Genomic DNA, 13,791 nt, shown 5'->3' on the forward strand with positions numbered 1-13,791 from the left:
TACAAGCACCGCTGTTTCCACTCGGACACGTTCAAGCGCTGCACCTGCATGCAGCTCACGATTAAATTACTCTTATCAGCTCATTTTTATGAAATGGAAAAATAGAGAATATCTCAAACTCAAAAGTTTTAAGCTGACTCTGACAAATACGTGTTTATCTGAACATCAAGATGTTCGCCAAAGCGTTTCGTGTGAGATCTAACACGGTAATCAAGGGATCTGACAGGTATTCAACTAGTTACTGTAGATTATTCATATTATATATATATATATATATATATATATATATATATATATATATATATATATATATATATATATATATATATTTTAAATATGAGTTAAAATAATTCTAAATAAGCTTTCTAAATACGTCTGATTACCTGCATTAGGTAATTCATGGATTATCTTAAGTACACATCTAGACTTTCATTGAAATCAATGCACAATCATTCCTTTAGCAAACCCATTGTTATATGCAGTTAATTGTTAGTTCATGATACCTAATGCATTTATTAATTTCAACTAATGTAACTGTATTATGATGCGCTACTGCTATGTTACAAATGTATTGCCATGCTGCTGTGTAGAACCTTCTTCATAAAGATATTGCTCTTATTAGTTAATTAAGTCTCAAGTGACGGTAACCTGTTCTGTTGAAATATGAAGATGTTGTTATAAGAGATGACTCAAGAAATATATGCTCTCCCATGATATTCAGTCATATGTTGCATTTGATTTCATATATTAATGTGCAAATTTGTGCTCCACTTTGACTTAAATTAGTAATGTAAGAAATCCTCATGTATAAGTGCATTTATTTTGATCATACCTTTTTATTCCATGTCATTGTGATCCTTTCTGCATATACAGGAGAAAGCTGAGAGCAGATATCTCCACTGCCTTCCCTTTACTGTCAATGGAGGATCTTAACGAACTTGTCCCAAATAAAGAAGAGCTAAATATTGTGAAGATTTATGCACATAAGGGAGATGCAGTCACTGTTTACGTGCTCCAAAAAAATCCCATATTCTTTCAGATGGAGAAACAGCTATTCCCTACAGGTGGGTGTACTGGTTACCCCCAGTCTTTGTTGTGAATGCCGGTGGTTATGTAAATGCAGTAGCAGTATCTCATTGTCTTTTTTCAGTGTACACACTGTGGCGATGTCCTTCCATGCTTCCAGCATTCACCACATGGCCACCTGTTCTGCAGAAGTTAGCTGGAGGAGCAGGTCATTATATGTTTGTGTTGTTTTTGTATTATTACATTTTTTTGTATGAATTTGTATATCTCAGTAAGCGAGTGTCTGACTGATTTCTCTTCTGCAGATCTCATGTTGCCAGGGGTTGTGGTGTCTGCCAGTGGCCTTCCTGAAGTAGATCAAGGAGATTGCTGTGCTGTCAGGCTTGTGGCAAACAGGTAGTACTACCCACCAAATTTCACTTTTACACATGAACTTAATTATTGTATAGACTCAGCAATTCCTCAGTGATTCTGAACTAAAAGGTATATCAAAACTGGACAAATGGGTCTAACTTTTTCTTACAAAAATATTAATTTGATTTGTTAAGTCATATTGGTTATACAGTGTCTGGGTTACTGTGTTTAATATATGCACATACTGTGTAACTGTTTTATTGATCTGCATGTAAGCACACTTTGTTATAGTTATCACCACAGTACTTAATTTTAGTAAAATATTAAAATGTAACATGATATGCTATACTGCTCACCACAATTGTACAGAGTGGTTATCTGAGTTACTGTAGACTTTTTCAGTTTGAACTAGTCTGGCCATTCTCTGTTGACCTCCCTCATCAGCGAGACTGTTGTGTGTGGAAATCCCAGGAGATCAGCAGTACAGCAGTACAGAAATACTCAAACCAGCCCGATTGGTGTTTGTGTATATATATATATATATATATATTTAAATATGGGATTGTCCTATATTTATATGTCCATTTGCATTTAAACAACTCAAAAAGACTAGTTGTGTCAGAGCTGTACCCTAGAGCTTAGTTCACATGCTCCATGTTGAGTTATGGTGCTCATGCAGGCAGCGTGAGTTTGAGTTCATTTTTCTTTTTCAGAAAATTTCTTATATTATCTCTTATTATCATATCCATGTGTTCAAATATTCCAAAATGAAAATAAAAAATCCCCATGGTTCTGTAAGTTTAAATAGATTTCAGGTGTAAAAATTCTATCAGTTTTTTGAAATCAAAAAACATGGCAATGTAGCTTTTTCATTTGAAAGGACTCAAAAGCAGTGCTCAATATAAAACAGTTATTTTAGCTGAAAAATGTATAGTCACTTTTTTCCAAATCACAATAAAACAAAGGAAGTATCATGTACTAACAATTAACAGTATATTATTCACAGCATTTATTAATCTTTGTTAATGTTAGTTTACAATGAAATAGTATTTATTGTTTGTTCATGTTAGTTAAGTGCAATAACTAATGTTAACAAATAACGTTTGATTTAAAACAATGTATGAGTATATGTTGAAATCAACATTAACCAATATTAATTAATGCTGTAAAAATGTTGTTCATTGTTAGTTCTTGTTAACTTAAGTTGTTATCTTATGTTAAAGGAAAAGTTCCTTAAAAAATGAAAATTCACTCATCATTTACTCACCCTCATCCCATCCCAGATGTCTATGACTTTCCTTCTTCTGCAGAACACAAAGGTTTTAAGCCTTAAAATGCAAGTAAATGGTGACCAGAACTTTGAAGTTCCAGAAGCACAAAAGGCACAAAAAAGCACAAAATCCATAAAATATGTAATCCATAAGAATCAAGTGGTTAAATCTATATCTTCAGAAGCGAGATTATAGGAAGTGTGTGAGAGAAATAGATCAATATTGAATTATTTTTTACTTAAACATTTCCTTCCTGCCAGTAGGTGGCGATATGCATGAAGAATGTGAATCTCCAAAAATAGAAGAAGAATGTGAAAGTAGAAATTTATAGTAAAAAAAAAAAACTTAAATATTATTTCTCACCAACTTATATTGATCTTATATCGGCCTTTATGTCCTTTTAGAGTTTTACTATTTTGGTCACCATTCACTTGCATTGAATGGACCAAAAGAGCTGAAATATTCTTTTAAAAATATTTGTTTGTGTTCAGCAGAAGAAATAAAGTCCTGCACATCTGGGATGGCATGATAGTGAGTAAACGATGAGATAATTTTCAAATGGGAACCATCTTGTAAAGTGTTACTTATTATTATTATTATTATTATTATTATTATTTGTGTAGGTGACAGTGTAGCTTTTTAAACTGAAATTATTCAGCAACATTGCTCAATATAAGAGTTATTTTAATGAAGTTCTGATGTTTTACAGGGCTCCAGTGGCAGTTGGCACTGCAGCCATGTCGAGTGCTGAGATGAGGAGGAGTGGAATGAAGGGAAAAGGAGTGAATATTTTACACACATACATGGACCATCTGTGGTGAGCTTTGCATTAAAGCATCATTTTTTTTCCTTACATTCACTTGGTCTTTCATTGCTGCTACTTTATGTATAACATTAACTTTTAACAGACTTATCTTACAGATCTAGACATCTTCCTCAAATTATCCACAGGGTGTTTGGAGATAAGTCAAATCCTCCAGTTATACCAGTCACAAACTCTCCAGCACAGGTGGAGGGAGAAACAGAGGGAGAGGAATACGAGGAGGAAGAGGAGGGGGAGGTCAGAGATGGACAGAACAACTTTGAACCAGTGAAAACATCTTGTCAGAGTATGCAGGAGATGAGATTGGAAGAGCGAGATGCTGAGGTGTTTAAGAACGAAGAAATGGTTCAAGTTAAAGAGGGAGAAGACACTGACGGAGAAGAGGACGACTCTAGATCTCCACAAGGCGAGATGTTTTACCTGAACTTTTACTGTTTAATCTGTCAAATCTGCCATTCTCTTTTGTAGGAGTTTACTGTTCATGTGTTGACATTTGTGTCTGTCTCTCTACAGAGAAAATGGATGCATTATTGCTACAGTGCTTTCTCCATGCACTGAAAACTAAAGTGAAAAAGTCAGAGCTCCCCCTGCTGACCAGCACCTTCCTCCGTAACCACATGGTGGCCTGCTGGTACTTTTCCTTCCTATCATTACCATTTAACCTTGAGATACTTTTATATACTGAGAAACCAACCTCTGCAGATCTACCATAGGAGAGAACGTATATATACAACAATCATATAATGGCCCAGATGTCACTTAACTATGTTATGACGGTAAATCAACGTTTGTGGATACCATACAAATGAATGGGGAGAGCCGTAAACTGACTACCTGTCGCAAAGTCGTCTGTGACTTTTCTTATAAAACAGCATATAAAACTTTTCTTATTTAAACTCCATACATAGTTCACTTAAAAAGATTGTTCTGAAAAATTTTATAGCACCACAGAGACATAGTGTGAATTGTTTTCTAGAAAATGTATCTATGAATGGCTTACTTAAAGTTGTCTCTGCATATTAAGATGGGATAAGAGAAAGTATTTTAAAGGAATAAATGACTATTAAAATTGCAAACCCAGAAATTAAAATTCTGTCTCACTCTAGTGCCATCCCAAATGTGTGAATTTCTTTTTCTGCTGCCATGTCTTCAGAACTGATATGATGGGTGTGGGTGAGAAACGGATCAATATTTAATTCCTTTTTTACTCTCATTAACCACTTTCACATTCTTCTACTTGTGTTTTTGTGATTCACATTCTTCGCCATATCGCCACCTACTGGGCAGGGAGGAGAATTTATAGTAAAAAATTGACTTAAATGTTGATCTGTTTCTCACCCACATGTATCATATTGCTTCAGATGACATGTATTTAACCACTGGAGTCGTATGGATTGCTTTTATGCAGCTTTTATGTGCTTTTTGTAGCTTCAAAGTTCTGGCCACTATTTACCTGCCATGTATGGACCTACAGAGCTGAAATATTCTTCTAAAAATCTTCAGTTGTGTTCTGCAGAAAAGAAAGTCATGCACATCTGGGATGAAAATGATGAGAGACTTTTTTGGGGTGAACTATACCTTTAATAATGTTACACGATACAGCTTCAGTGTGTTATAGAATTGTAAGCATGGCAAGCAGTTTTTGAGTTTACTGCACCATTCAGGTAGATAGGTGCCGTATTTTTATGAATGGCAATATTTTCCCGAGGGCCCTGATTGTCCAGAATGTAGACTGTCTTGCTTTGAATATACACAGTCTATTTTCATTAATGTATTTAGTGTTAATTGTAACTGGCCAAGTTTGAAATGTGATATTTTTTCATTACATAAAACAATTATTTAAGAAATGTAAAATCTCACCATTTGTTTCCACAGTCCTCGAGGAAAACAACTTGATATTAAGAAATCAAGTTATAAAAAGGTAAACACCTTAAGTCTAGCACACACACTACACAACCCAGTCTCATTTCCTCTGTCACTATTAGTCTGTGAATAGAAATCTCAAATCGTTGTGCGTGCAAGTTGCTGTGAATTCTTGTAGTGTGAGCAAAAGTGAGTGCAAGATATGAGCAATGCAATAGCAAGCAGGAGCCAAACAATAGTTTTTTTTTCAAACTGCCACCCGTGTCTCATCAATATTTAAGGCTCTTTTTCTTATTCTTACACCCCTTCTGTGCAAATCAGTGCTGAAATGGCCCAAGCCCTTCTTTCATGTTGTTTGTTGTTGACATGTTATCACAAATAAACTCCCACTATGCTATGTGCATGAGTTTGTGAATGAACGAAATTCGGGATTGTACCTTTAGTTTGGGATGAATGGTTTTGTAGTTGATGCACCCAGTCATGGTCAGTAGTGTGCACACTACTTGATCGAAAACAAAAGACTGCGAGTCGTGTAGTGTGCACTTGGCTTTATAGAGTTCTTTCATTTCATTCAGATTAGCCTTATTATCACTACCTTTGTGTGTCTAAACTCTTTCTCTCTCTCTCTGTCAAACCTTTCCAGCTCTCTAAGTTTCTGCAGTGCATGCAGAGAGATTACAGTCTGGTTCAGGTGAAGGAGTTGAGTAAAGGTGTGGAGAGCATTGTGGAAGTTGACTGGAAGAACCCCAAGTATGCAGTGCTCTCCTTGAGTCATACCATTTAACTGTTCACCTCGTTCACAATTTTTATATTGTATACAAATTATATTAGAACAATTCCAGTTGTCAAGGCATGTAATAGTAAAAGATAAATATTTGTTGTTGCCATTTGATGTAAATGGAAGTGGAGCGTAGTTCTAGAGGGAAGACCAGCAGGTGCACATCATCACATCATTAGCTGGGTAACTCCTAACCAATCGCACGTAAGCCAATGCTTTATAATCCGCTCACAATCTATCACATTGCTGTTTCGGTGTGCTAACACTGCAACTTCCACCGCCCCACCACCACCAGTTGAGCCCTGTCCCGCAGGGGGGTAGGCTCCTCGCCCCTGCCTCCTATCTCCTGCAGGACATGACGGTTCCGGGTACAACTACCTCGGACTGCCGGACGGGGCCTACGCCAAAGAGAGAGACATCACCTCCCGTTTTACATCTATCAAATAAATGGCATCTCAAACTTCACTCAAGCCTGCGTGTCTTCCTGATAGAACTTAAGTTATCAATACAGCACAATTCAAGTGTGTTTATAACACTTATACTTCATGCTTTCTTCCAGGTTAAGTTCTTTCAGGACTCCCGAGGATTTTGGGCTAGAGAATGACTCTGTGGAGGGGTGCGGCACTTTTGAGGTGTCATACCAGCCCCCTGAAATCACACCTCTGTATGGGGTTACCGCACGCCTGGAGCCTCTCTTTCAGGATGCCCAGAAAAGGTTAATTATTGGATACATTGTGTTATATGAGTTTTTTAGTGTATTAGTGAGTGTGTTGATGGTTTAACCATGTGTCTTTGTTTTAGAAAGGGAACGGCTCTAAAGGCCATTGAAGTGAGGAATATCATCACAGATTATGTGAAGAAAAATGAACTTGTCCATGAAATCAACAAAAAGTGAGTTATTTGAAAAAGATATATGCGTTTATGCATGTCATGTATGTTTTCAGTACTGTATAGCTTTCATGAATTTGTTTCTTCCATGGGTTGGATATAAGTGACTTGCTCTTTTCTTTTGTGCATCAGTTTTGTCAATATTAATCCTACACTTTGTGACTGCTTACTGGAGAAGTCTGAGTACCAGGAAGTGGAGAAGCTGAAATGGGACGATCTCATTAGCAGGTAACAAGTGCATTTCATGTAAGAGTATTCAAGAAAACAGTTTCATTGGAGGCTTTTCAATAACAGTAATGCCAGGGTGGTACTGTGGTTGCTACGGGTTCTGGGTGTTATTAATTGCATTGCTGTGTGCATGCTAGAAAGTTCTGTGTGGTTGCTAAGGTGTTGATTACTGTAGCAGAAATACAACATGCCCAAGCCTTGACATTCTGATCCTTAAACATGTCTTTGGTCCCTCTTACAATCACCTGTTTTATTGTCCGCTAAGTGAAAGGCTGATCCCTTAAAGTAATAGCACACCTCACCTCAATAAGCCACACTTTGTGAGGTATCATTCACATCCATAGCACAATCGAGTTACAAAAAAAAAAAGTTTGTGTGTTTTAAAGGTATAGACACCCCATAATGAACATTTTCTCATCGTCTACTCACCCTCATGTCATCCCCATCATGACTTTCTTTCTTCTGCTGAACACAAATGAAGATTTATAGAAGAATATTTAAGCTCTGTAGGTCCATACAATGCAAGTAAATGGGTACCAAATTTTGAAGCCCAAAATAAGCACATAAAAGCAGCATGAAAGTTATCCATATGACTCCAGTGATTGAATCCATGTCTTCTGAAGAGATATGATAGTTGTGGGTGAGAAACAGATCAATATTTAATTCCTTTTTACTATAAATCCTCCTCCCTGCCAGTAGGTGTTGATATGCACAAAGAATGTGAATCACCAAAAAAAAAAAAAAAAGAGATTTATAGTCAAAAAGGACCCAAATATTGATCTATTTCTCACTCACACCTATTATATCACTTCAGAAGATAAGGATTTAACAACTGGAGTCTTATAGATTACTTATATGCTGCATTTATGGGCTTTTTGGAGCTTCAAATATCTGTTCGCCATTCACTTGCACTGTTTGGACCAACAGAGCGGAGACATTTCTTTAAAGAAATCTTAATTTGTGATCCGCAGAAGAAAGCCATACACATCTGGGATGGCATGAGTGGGAGTAAATGATGAGAGAATTTTCATTTTTGGGTGTACTATCCCTTTAACAAGCACCACATATAACTTAACACAAAATTGACTTTTGATTTACTTGCATGGAAATATATTATTGACTGTGGCTTTTATTAAGGTAGTCCACACCTTATGGTTTATGGTTTAAATTAAGAGTTCTTTATCACAGTTTTAATCCATGAAAAGCATTTTTATAGACATTAAGTCAATTATTTTAAGATTGAGCTTAAGCATGTTAGTATAAACAGGGACTCTTAAACTCTTCAGTATCTGACCTGTGTTTACAGGACTCTGAGCAGAATGCAGGCGTGCCATGAGGTCTTGTTTCCAGGTCAGCGTCCTGTGGTTAAGAAAGGACAGGTGGAACCCATAGACATCACTATAGCCTCTAGAGGTTCCAATAAGAAGGTAAGTACACATTCAAATATCATTACTGTATAAACTTAAAAACGTTCCATTATGAATGGCATATCAAACATTGTAAGGATTTTTGGAGAGAGATGCTACCTTTTGTGTCTAATTGAACATACCATTTTTTTTCTCCATCTTTTTCATATTTTTTAAGGTCACAATAATAAAGAATCTGGAGGGGTTTGGTTTAGACCCAGCTTTGGTAGCAGACACCCTGCAGCATCGGGTCCAGGCCAGCTGCGTCATCCAAGATTTCCCAGGAGCCAAAAACAGGGTCCAGGTGCAGATCCAGGGAAACCAGGTCCAACATGTTGGCAAACTGCTGCTAGGTACAGAAACGCACAATGTGGCAAATGCTCATATTTGTAGTTGCAGTCTTGTTCTTCTTTATGAGTGAACTTTTTCTCCTTTGTTACAGATCAGTATCACATCCCACGGAAATATGTGCAAGGTCTTGACAAAGCTCCCAAACTGGGCAAGAAGAAATAGCAGACATCCTCTCGACTAATAGCTACAGTATATGTTGCTGTAACATTGACTGTAACAATGTCTGGTCAAATCATTTGTGCAATAAAACATCTGATTTCATTCTGAGTGATCTCTAAATGTAATCATCTTATATTCCGCCACATAGAGACTCATGGAATTAAGGAATAATTCACCCCAAAATAAAAATTCTCTCATCATTTACACACCCTCATGCAATCCCAGATGTGTGATTTTCTTCTGCAGAACACAAACAAAGAGTTTAGATGAATATTTCAGCTCTGAATGTACATAAAATACAAGTGTATGGTGACCAAAATTCTAAAGCTCCAAAAAGCACATAAATGTAATCCATAAAACTCCAGTGGTTTAATCTGGTCTTCTGAAGTGGGTGAGATCAGACCAAATTAGTCTCCTTGGTGATCATGGTTTTAAGCTTGATTACACAGTGTAATTGGAATAGTGTGATTAAACTTGAATTCATGATCATGCCAAGAGGGCCAGATAAAAAAGTTATATATTAGTCTGTTCTCACCTAAATTTGGTCACCATTCACTTGAATTATATGGACCTAAAGAGCTGAGATATTCTTCTATCTTCGTTTGTGTTCAGCAGAAGAAATCGATCAATCGATAACAAAATATCAAATCAAGTGACATGTACAGTATTTTAAAGAATATATAGCACGAGCACACTTCTCAAGCAAAACATTTCACAAAAACAGGTTTGTTAGGTTGGTAAAACAACATGTATATTGATGAAAATTAAATCAAATAGTATTATGACACTTTATGGTTGTCACGAGTTATAGGGTTAGTGCTAGGCATTTTCCTTGCTGACCTCCAGATGCCATGGTGGTTATATTTAGGAAAAACTGCAAATGCATTTTTTTTATATGAAACTATTCTGCTAAATAAAGTATGCGATTAAAATTTTTATAGTAGTTATTCCTGTGTCATTACATGCAATAAATTGTATGTAAACATTACAACATAAAAGCAATGAACATAGATTTCCAGGTAAAATGCTTTTAAAAGAAAAAGCCAAAGCCAACTGAAATTCTGGTCTGAACTGGTTTCAGAAACAAGAAGGCACTAAAATACATAATCATAAAAAATGGTAATGTTATTCTGTGCTCTTTCTCGTTTGCTCTCTTTCCCTCTATCACAAACTCTATTTTTCTATGTCATTTTACATGTATTCATATCCAACTCTGAGTTATAGAGTCATAAATGGTAAATTTTGTCATAATTTTTTTTACAACAGATTTAAATATGTATGAGGGAGAGTATATATTTGCCTAAATACCGTCATTTCAGAGGTAGGATCCAATTCTGATTAGATGATGTGTTTATGAGACCTCTGCATCAGTTTTTCCTCTATCATTCTGGGAAGGGGAATCACTGCATGTTTTAGATGACTCCCTTATCTAACGCAAGAGATACAACGAATGAGCTCCCCAGTAGAGCTGACCTGAATTAGATAAGATTAGTGAGACACCAATACTGCTGCTTGGGCGCCCTCTGAGAAGAATTACAAAACACTGTTCCACATGACCTGCAGGGAGTGATCAGTACCTCTCCCATAGTAAGCATACATGCACATATGTGAACATGAATGTAATGAACATGCTCCTGAACAAATGTGACTTCATGCCACTTTTTACAAAATAAAAGAATTTCAAAACAAACTTAATAAACATTAAAGCACACTAGTGTGATAAATAGTACAGAATGTTTTCATATTTCATTTAGTATTGCCAAAATGATCCAAAAATAAAACTCAGGTCAATGAGGCCTACAATCAATAAGCTCCAAAAGAAATACAATACCAGTGCTAATTGAAGGAAAACAAATGGACAAAAAGATATAATCCAGTATTTGGAGATAATATAGCATAACGAGAGATTTATAAGCAATTTTTAATAGGCCGGTCATTTTTAATAATTTCAACAGAGCACAAGGGTTAAAGGTGCACTCAGTCATTTTTTCCCCATTCAAAATTTTTTTACTCCAAAAAAAAATTAATTGTATAAAAATAATTGCATCCATTGAAAAAATTAAGCAAGAACTGCTGCTTAAGCTTATAGCAACACAAAAGAACAAACAGGTAAGGCATACTGAGCAAAAAGCCATGATGAAATCATTTGATCAGCTGAATAGTACTCACTATATCTAATCCCCCCCCTCCCCCCCCACACCATTATTGCACATTTTCACTTATAAAATGAATGAATCAGTGGCTACATCCACGCCAACGCCATAGCTGTCAGTGTCGACTGCCATATTGACCAGCGAAACATTAACAAAAAAGTTCACCTGTAGTTTTGTTCCTTGAGGTCAGTGTAACACAATCTAGAGTTTCATTTTTTAATATGCAAATATGTATCGGTCTCCTGTATGTTTTCCTGTGTTCCTAGATAGACCCGAGGCTTCCATATATTCTAAAGATGATGTGATGCTGGGTATTGCCAACACTCTCATCTGTCATATATTTGGACTTTTCCATCCACCTGTGGTGATCTCATGGACCAAGAACAATGTCAATGTGACAGAGAATATACATCTAAGCAAGTATCTTCTAAAAATAGATGGATCCTTCAACATCTATTCCACTCTGAATTTCAGTCCTGAAGAGGGAGACATTTACAGCTGCACTGTGTATCATAAAACACTTGAGAACAAATTTGAGACCAAAATATGGGGTGAGGCACCACATATGATAACATTTGAATTATGTAAACTGTAAAGGTCACAATCATGTGCTTGTATGTTTCAGAAGTGTACGTTAGTCTGCCCAGTGTTGATCCAGCTGTGTTCTGTGGAGTGGGTCTGCTTCTGGGGCTGCTGGGAGTGGCTTCTGGAACTTTCTTTCTCATTAAATGGAACAACTGCAACTAACATGATTATTCTTCTAAGATTCTCCTTTAAAGAGGAGACATCAAGTGGTCAGAGCTGGCACAGTGGGCAGTACACTCAGCACATACTGTATAAATAACTGTTGTGATCAAGGGTACATGGAAACAGAACATAGCCTTTTCAAATCCATCCTGCACCATGACCCCATCCTCTTTGAACCCATATGTTCCTCTCTACACTGTTCTTAAAGGCAAAAAAATTACAAATTCAGGAAATTTCTTCCAGAATGCTGGGATTGATTGGATGAACATCTTTGCTTGTATATACAGTAACTGCTTACATTTAGATGTAGATACTGTATCTCCATAAAGGGTTAGTTCACCCAAATTTTTTTAATTATCTCATCCTTTACTCACCCTCATGCCATCCCAGATGTGTATGGCTTTCTTTCATCTGCTGAACACAAACCAAGATTTTTTGAGGAATTTCTCTGCTCTGTATGTCCATACAATGCATCTGAATGGGTGCCAAAATGTTGAAGTTCCAAAATCCACATAAGGGCAACATAAAAGTAATAAAACTCTGGTGCTTAAATCCATGTCTTCAGACATGATACGGTAGGTGTGGGTTTCACTTAAAATTTCTCCTTCTTCTGTTTTTGGTGATTCACATTCTTCGTGCATATTGCCCCCTACTGGGCATGGAGGATCATTTGCGATAAAAAATGACTTAAAATTGTATCTGTTTCTCACCCACAACTATCATATCCCTTCAGAAAACGCCTATCATAGCATGTCTGAACACATAGATTTAACCACTTGAGCCATATGGATTACTTTTATGCTGCCTTTATGTGCTTTTTAGAACTTCAAAGTTTTGGTTACCATTCACTTGCATTGTGAGGACCTAAAGAGCTGAAATATTCTTCTAAAAATCTTTGTTTGTTTTCTGCAGAAGAAAGAAAGTCAGGAGAGAATGATCATTTTTTGGTGAACAATAGCATTAAATTGGAAGTTGTTCTACATCACACTTGGAAATTTGGAAGTCAGCAAAAAAGTATTTTTTACTTTCAATTACTGTACATCACTTTCTCAAAGCTTCATTAACTGTAAAATATCGTATAATTTGAATCATTGACTTTTTTATTCAGAACTGGATAATACAAATAACATCAAACTGTTGCTCTCATGCATCCTTATATTTATTGAATTGTATTTTAAACTGTACTTATGTAACTTTTTTAACAATCTCAATTTATTTTGTGACATTCAAATAAAGATTTTAAACTATCTGAAGACATTACTTGCATACATACAGTATGGAAATGTATGCAAATAATAATACAAAACTAATAATAACCACTGAGTAAAAGGCTTTTTTTTTTTTTTTTTAAATGTAAGCCTTTCTAGCACGTCTTGCCTAAACCTTGTCAAAGCGCCAGTCTTTCTGTGGCTTGTGCTCTCAGAAATTACTTTACCAAGAAGCATCTACTAGGCTTTTAGAAATGTCAGTGAAAATGCCTATCATGTATTTTCCAATTTCCACTCTCTGAAAAGATGGTATACATTTGTGACTAGTCTGCCATTTTCATACCAGTAGCTCAGTTATATATTGCCCTATATTATACCGTATGACAGTTTCCAATATTAAAGAAATATTCCAGGTTCAATACAAGTTAAGATCAATCATGGTATTTGTGGCATAATGTTGATTAAATGGTTTAGACTCATCCCTCCTTTTCTTTAAAAAGGCAAAAGGCAAAAAGTTACAGTGAGGAACTTTCAAT

General features: G+C 36.1%; 2 protein-coding genes across 2 annotated transcripts; both read left to right on the plus strand.

Annotated features, from left to right (window-relative positions):
* Window positions 1-29: 29 nt before the first annotated feature.
* Window positions 30-9,416, plus strand: eif2d (eukaryotic translation initiation factor 2D). The gene is made up of 15 exons (XM_052109044.1): window positions 30-226; window positions 874-1,064; window positions 1,151-1,234; window positions 1,332-1,422; window positions 3,361-3,468; window positions 3,603-3,880; window positions 3,988-4,105; window positions 5,350-5,395; window positions 5,981-6,087; window positions 6,675-6,830; window positions 6,917-7,006; window positions 7,136-7,231; window positions 8,538-8,658; window positions 8,816-8,990; window positions 9,080-9,416. Exons 1-15 carry the CDS (start codon window positions 171-173, stop codon window positions 9,148-9,150), a joined length of 1,788 nt encoding a protein of 595 aa, XP_051965004.1. The 5' UTR covers window positions 30-170; the 3' UTR covers window positions 9,151-9,416.
* Window positions 9,417-11,529: 2,113 nt separating this feature from the next.
* On the plus strand, window positions 11,530-12,047 carry LOC127631274 (H-2 class II histocompatibility antigen, A-R alpha chain-like). Its single transcript, XM_052109346.1, has 2 exons — window positions 11,530-11,851; window positions 11,926-12,047. The coding sequence occupies exons 1-2, from the start codon at window positions 11,530-11,532 to the stop codon at window positions 12,045-12,047; spliced, it is 444 nt and encodes a 147-aa protein (XP_051965306.1).
* The last annotated feature ends 1,744 nt before the right edge of the window (window positions 12,048-13,791 follow it).

This window comes from Xyrauchen texanus, chromosome 37 (genome assembly GCF_025860055.1).
Source record: "Xyrauchen texanus isolate HMW12.3.18 chromosome 37, RBS_HiC_50CHRs, whole genome shotgun sequence".
Taxonomy (NCBI): Eukaryota; Metazoa; Chordata; class Actinopteri; order Cypriniformes; family Catostomidae; genus Xyrauchen; species Xyrauchen texanus.